This window comes from Haliotis rufescens, unplaced genomic scaffold (assembly GCF_023055435.1).
Source record: "Haliotis rufescens isolate VD_foot unplaced genomic scaffold, xgHalRufe1.0.p SCAF_23, whole genome shotgun sequence".
NCBI classification, from domain to species: Eukaryota; Metazoa; Mollusca; class Gastropoda; order Lepetellida; family Haliotidae; genus Haliotis; species Haliotis rufescens.
In genome coordinates, this window is record NW_025963924.1 from 8,944,047 (window position 1) to 8,950,649 (window position 6,603).

At 37.0% G+C, this 6,603-nt stretch overlaps 1 protein-coding gene across 1 annotated transcript; it reads left to right on the plus strand.

Annotated features, from left to right (window-relative positions):
- The first annotated feature begins 280 nt into the window (after window positions 1-280).
- LOC124151799 (PRA1 family protein 3-like) lies at window positions 281-5,701 on the plus strand. Its single transcript, XM_046524435.2, has 3 exons — window positions 281-469; window positions 3,183-3,400; window positions 5,167-5,701. The coding sequence occupies exons 1-3, from the start codon at window positions 288-290 to the stop codon at window positions 5,304-5,306; spliced, it is 540 nt and encodes a 179-aa protein (XP_046380391.1). The 5' UTR covers window positions 281-287; the 3' UTR covers window positions 5,307-5,701.
- Window positions 5,702-6,603: the final 902 nt, after the last annotated feature.

Consider the following 6,603-nt stretch of genomic DNA (forward strand, 5'->3'; position numbering starts at 1 on the left):
GAAGAGACAAAAAATTACATGTAAGCTAAATACAAGATTAGGAAATTTGTCTATGTTATGAGTTTTAGGCATAATGTATTGGTCGCGATGTACCTTATAACATACGCAAATATATTTACCTATTGCCAAAACTAAAGTTTATCTCGATTTTCTTATAAATGAATATATTATATTCGTATGATTTAAATGGTCTCAGATGAACCTGGAATACCATAAAATTGTGACTGTAATTTATCTGCAATAGTAGAGGTATTTGTTAAGGACACAAGGGATTGTAAATTGACAACATGGGCGAACAAGTGCAGGTTGCCCCTCTCCGATCTTTGGGAGATTTTATCTTGGAATCGGCACGATTCCAGATCCCGAACATAAAAGATGCCGACAAATGGGCTAACAGGGTTTTGAACAATCTGCTTTATTATCAGACGAACTACTTCCTGACGGCGCTTATAGTTTTTCTACTCATTGGGTGAGAACCTATCATTTGTATATCTGACGTGATCAGTGACGTGGATAGCTGCGAAATCATAGCTATCTACGTAATTTCTCCGCTTTTAGTGTTCGACATCCACTGGTCGGTGATACATAGCTATGATCCATGCCTTTAATAAGTTCTACTAAATGTTGATGCTTATTTTGCACGGGTATTCCAAAGCTCAGTCAGAGTGCGAAACCGTCGAAATTTTTATACCCCTGCTGGTTGTAGTACGTTATGACGGCGTGTGTATTAGCTATGTATTTGCGACCCAAATATTATGATTAATGTACAGAAATGCAATATCTATGATGTGCATGCCATGCTATACATATAGGGACTTGCAACATAAATAACATTCAAACTGTTTTGTTTATGAATATGACCAGTGATAACATCCTGTGCCAAAGACTTTTTAGACTAGACCTACATTGCTCTTGGCTCATTTTCAGTAGAATTTAGTGTTATTAAATTACTATTATTTACTGAGCTTACACGATCCAACAGAACTGTACTAGACTTCGGTTTCAGACTAATGGCAAAATTCGCAGACTGGATAACATTTGTCAACTTGTTTAAGATTCTGTACATTTCCCTTATACACATGATACTCAAACAATGCTAATGAGAAGCATCTTAGTTTTGTGGCTAAAGACATTGATAAATGTCGACCAATACGCAGATGTAGGTCAGTTGATCTATTGCACATGTGGTCAACAAACAGGACCTGCACTTCTAAATCTATGTATGGTATTTGTCAAATATAGATAGATATGAACTGGTTAATATTTGCTGTAATTATATGAGAAATAACACATCACCGCAAACATTGTCAGCTCGACATTTCATCTTAATGCAAATAACCTGTCTGGTGATGTTTAGTGCACATGGTGATTTGCTACAGAACAATAATCTATTTTGTATTAGCTTATTAGCATCTCATTGTGAAATACTATCAGTCCCATCCTACTGATGCTCCAGTAAAAGAATAAAATTCCAGTTTAATGCTTTTTTGTTAACACCGAGCCTCATGATCACATTTTTTAATCATAAATCATAAATTGTTTTCCTGCCTGACTGAAACAAGTGATACGTGCCCAACGATTCATAATTGGTTGCTCGATAGGTAAATACTATTAATTGCTTTAACGGATTTCAAAACGGTGTGGCTTTGTTTGCATATAAATGTTACAAATATTTTATTGCAAGAGTCTAATTTATTTGTGTCGACTTTAGGTTTTGACAAACATTTGAGAAATGTAGTCCTAAACCAACTAATATATAAAAGAAAGGCCTTACAAAATTTCAACCTAAAATGAAGCTGTTCCCCCCCCCCAAAAAAAAATATATATATATATATATATATATATGTATGACATCACCGAGCGATCAGCATGGTCAGTTTCAACAAAATACAATTAAAAAAATATTCAAAACCCAATTACTTTCAATTAACTTGTGTACAGAAAGCATGCATTAAATGAAAAACTCAAATGTAAAAAACAGCTCACCTAAATACACAATGAAGCTTTTTCAACATGCGTACAAAGGAGCTAATTTCCGAAACACAATTACAAGCTAATTTACTTTCTGAGTCAAGCCTATATATTTAGAAAAGCTATATACATCTAAAACATTATATCATATTTTTTTTAAATCTTAAAATGTTAACTAATTTTTGGAAAAAAACAATAGAGTAATGAATAGATGAGTGAAAAAATATTGGTTACCCAATGAAAAATGTAATAACCCAATTGAAATAGAAACCCTAGAGTAAAAACTCAATTGCTCAAAAAGTTATCTGGAGCTCTGTATATGTTACATAGTAGCATATATATAACTCATTTACATAATTTTTTAAACTTAATTATATGTTACTGAAGATGGAACTGTAAGTTCCAACACTAAAATATATTTTTAAAAACTACATTAACTGTTTAAGGGGCGTTAGCAGGGCCCTTGAGGTTTGTTCCTATCAACATGGTTTTATGCAACGCAAAAATGAAGGGGAATGACGCATGAAAAAAGATGCTGCGTCCTGACGGATGCACCATAACATTCATTGTACCCAGAGCACAAGAGCAGTTATGGGTGTGACTGTCTGTTATTTCACCCATTAATCATGACCACTGTCCACATGATCAGTGATTCATTCCAGGCTCTAAAGTAATTATCTAAACGTACAGTACACTACACCATTTCTTTAATTTACAGGACCCAATTTACTGGGGGTCCTCTGAACTCCCAATTTTGTAAGTCGAGGAAAAACCCTGGTCCCCCGACTCGTGAAAATCCAGGGTAGAATAGGCCTTAAGGAACCCATGCTTGCCGACTTTGCTTGTCGTGAGAGGCGACCAACGGGATCGAGTGGTCAGGCTCGCTGACTTGGTTGATACATGTCATCGTATCTCAATTGCATGAATCGATGCTCATGGTGTCAATCACTGGATTGTCTTGTCCAGACTTGTCTATTTACAGACTGCCGTCATATAGCTGGAATATTGCTGAGTGTGGCAACAAACAAACAAACCAACTTACAGACTGTCATATAGCTGGAATATTGGAGTGTGGTGTTAAACAACAAACAAACAAACCCTGGTCCCCCGAAATCTTTAACATTAGGGCTATGACCATGGTAGCAAGGGCTCCTTGACTTACATACATTACCATTACTTACCGGATGTTTATATTTGTTTTTATACTGCAGAATCATCCATCCTGTAAAGATGGTGTTTGGGTTCGTGGCTATTGCTGTTGCGTTTGGAGGCTTTGTGTATTCCACCAACAATCAGTGGCGAACCAGGAAATTCAAGCGCGACCATCCCCTGCTCAGTGTGCTCATCATTCTGGCGGCCGGCTACCTCGTCGTCTACATGCTCGGCGCTGTCATCGTCTTCATGTTCGGAATAGCTTTCCCCTTGCTATGTGAGTAGTCAGCATATAATCACTGATGATAACTTGTAAATCAAGTGTGTGTGTGTGTGTGTGTCTGTGTCTGTCTGTGTGTGTCTGTGTGTTCTAGAGAACTATGAATGTCGTATCAGCATGATCCACTCATCCTCATGAGGATTCCGTGTTAGAAAAGGTCCCCAGCAACCTATACTGGTCGTAAGAGATGACCAAATCAGGTTTAGAAATTAACACTAGCCCGGGGCGAGCACAGATTCCTGTGAGCTAGTACAAATTTCCGAATTTATCCATTGTTAAACATTACAAGGGCAGATTTTTTCCCCGGGCAAGTGAAATGTTTGAGTTTAGTTCTAACCCTGCAAATGGATCGGGGTGGTCAGCCTCAGTGACTTGGTTTATTGTGTGTCATTGTACCCCTGCGTCAAGGATCATTGCTCACAATACCAATCACTGGATTATGACTGATTATTTCGAACCCGCCACCATGTTTCTGAGTGTGGGGTAAAACAAACAGACAAGGATAGAAACATATATATTTGTAACTCATGCGACTCATAAAAATGTTAAGTTGCCTTTTGGAATTAAAGTGTGCGCACTAGATGAATAATTGTGATCCATCATGAAACTCCGTGAATGTCATGTCACCAAGGCACCCGTGAAGATTCCGGGGTAGAATAGGTCTTCAGCAACCCATCCATGCCGTAAAAGGTGACTATGCTTGTCGTAAGAGGCGACCAACGGGATCGGCTGATCAGGCTTGCTGACTTTGTTGATGAATGTCATCGATCCCAATTGCGTGGATCGATGCTCATGATATTAATCACTGGATTGTCTGGTCCAGACTCGATTATTTACAGACCGCCGTCATATAGCTGGAATATTGCTGAGTGCTGCGTTAAACAACAAACAAACAAACAAATCATGTCACCAAGGCTGGAGTTGTAACTTTCCTCTCATGTTCATTATTTTACACATGTTTGTCATGTTTATTTGTGGTTGTCACAATATGCACACGGTATTGTTGTTAAAGAAATGGCTTTACCAAGTGTGCCCTTTGGGCACCAGATTGGAGGAAGTTATTTTGACCATGCCACTACAATTATAACTGTGCCACCAGCATTTCATTAAAATGAATTTGAATCCTGCACACAAGGGTTGCTTATTAGAGCAGGGCTTTTAATATAGTGAATACGGTACACATGGTACACGCAATGCAAACCTGTCACATAGAAATTGTATCCATGGTATGTGGAAAATCAACCAATTTTGAAGACATGATGTGGTAAAAGTGAAGTACTTATTCATGGTTAAATTTAGTTGATGTGTGCATGTTGTGACTTCTGTTTAAAAGTTTTAGGACAAAATGATAAAAGACAAATGATGATTACGTTTCCTCAAACGATATTTTATCAGTGGATCAGTAAAACATTCCTCAAAACATTCTGCGTTTTGCTATTAATTGTCAACAGACCCGTGAAAATCCGGGGTAGAATAGGTCTTCAGCAACCCATGCTTCCCGTAAAAGGCTACTATGCTTGTCGTAAGAGGCGACTAACGGGATCAGGTGGTCAGGCTCGCTGACTTGGTTGATACATGTCATCGATCACAATTGCGTGGATCGATGCTCACGATGTCAATCACTGGATTGTCTGGTCCAGACTCAATTATTTACAGACCGCCGTCATATAGCTCGAATATTGCTGAGTGCTGCGTTAAACAACAAACAAACAAAACAAAAATTGTCAACAATTCACGATATGGTAATATCCTCCACATTTCAGTGATAATCCTTCATGCATCTTTAAGAATGAGGAGCTTTAAAAACAAAATCACCAACAAGATGGAGTTTGTTGGCTTGAAACGGACTCCGATGGGTATCATCTTGGAGGGACTTGGACAGGAACAGGAAGCAGGCTCCTAGACTGTCAGCATCCATGGATACATTGTCGCTGGCGTTGTAACAAGTTGTCAAGAAATATTTTGTACTTCAAATATTTATGGTCATACGTCTTACGCTTTTGAAGTCTACTTTTTGCAAGAAAGCTTACAAATATAAGCTTACGTTATGAATGAAAGGTTCTATATTTGAATCTGTTTCTAAAGTTATTATGATGTAATTATGAGTGACAGGTTGTTATGCTGGAATTATTGTGTATGGTTGACACATATTTCATTCAGTCTACATAATTGAAGAAAAAAACAACTTATTTTTTTATGTAAAATTGTTAGATTTATTAACCTTTTCTCTGTGATGTAACTGGTGCTCTTGCTAACAGGCTGTAAATCAACTGTCATAGTCTGCTTCATGCAGATATCAGGATCAGTAATAATCAGTAATAATGTTGTATAATAATGATAGTGTAATAATGGAAATGTAATGATGATAATGTAATACCGTATTCGACGTAATAAGCACCCTGCTCTAATAAGTGCCCACAGCGATATTTACAAATATATTGGCTAGTGAACAATCCCAATTAGCACCCCTTCCGATTGATCAATGTACACTTATTTATTTGTGCATAATACACACTAGTGTGTTATATGCCCCCTTAATAATGGGCAATTAAACTCTGGAAAATATATCTGTCGGGTATGATAAGCACAGACTTTTCTTTGATATCATTTCAGGGTGTGAGCATAAACCAAAAAAATTGCGATCTTTCAACTTTCTCACCATATATTCTAATAAGAGCCCCCTATTTCTAATTTTGAGAGCGTCCTGGGCACTTATTACGTCGAATACGGTAATGGTTATGTAATATGGTTATGTAATATTGGTGCTCTTTGAAGTCATTCATTTAGAGCACATTACGATATTTGTAAATAATTAAGGGTAGGCCCTTACTAATGACTACCTACTTCATTTGGTTTAATTAGGTTAAGCTGTATTTTTCCCTGGTTAATCTTGGTTTTTTTAATAACTTGGTTTTCATTTAGCTCACCCAAAATAACAAAAATGTGGAATATAAAAAAAAATGAATTGATCATTAATTAAGTCATGTGAAAAAGTTGGTCAATGCTAAAGGGACGTAACCTTTTCATTTATCATTAAAAAGATTGTTTTAATTTTTTTTATAGATTTTTAAAAATGTTTTAGGATGTTGGCAAAAGGTTCCGCAGACCAAGTGAGTAAGATAGAGGCTGAACAAAGTGTGCCATGACCATAGTTTATTGCTTCTACTGTTTGGCACGGGATGGTCATTCTTATGGATCAT

What these genes read in the sequence shown, in the direction of transcription:
- LOC124151799 (XM_046524435.2), top strand. Translation starts at nt 288, where the DNA reads ATGGGCGAACAAGTGCAGGTTGCCCCTCTCCGATCTTTGGGAGATTTT. An exon ending in ATAGTTTTTCTACTCATTGG is followed by an intron (nt 470 to 3,182) that starts GTGAGAACCTAT and finishes TTTATACTGCAG; the next exon opens with AATCATCCATCCTGTAAAGA. An exon ending in AATAGCTTTCCCCTTGCTAT is followed by an intron (nt 3,401 to 5,166) that starts GTGAGTAGTCAG and finishes TCCACATTTCAG; the next exon opens with TGATAATCCTTCATGCATCT.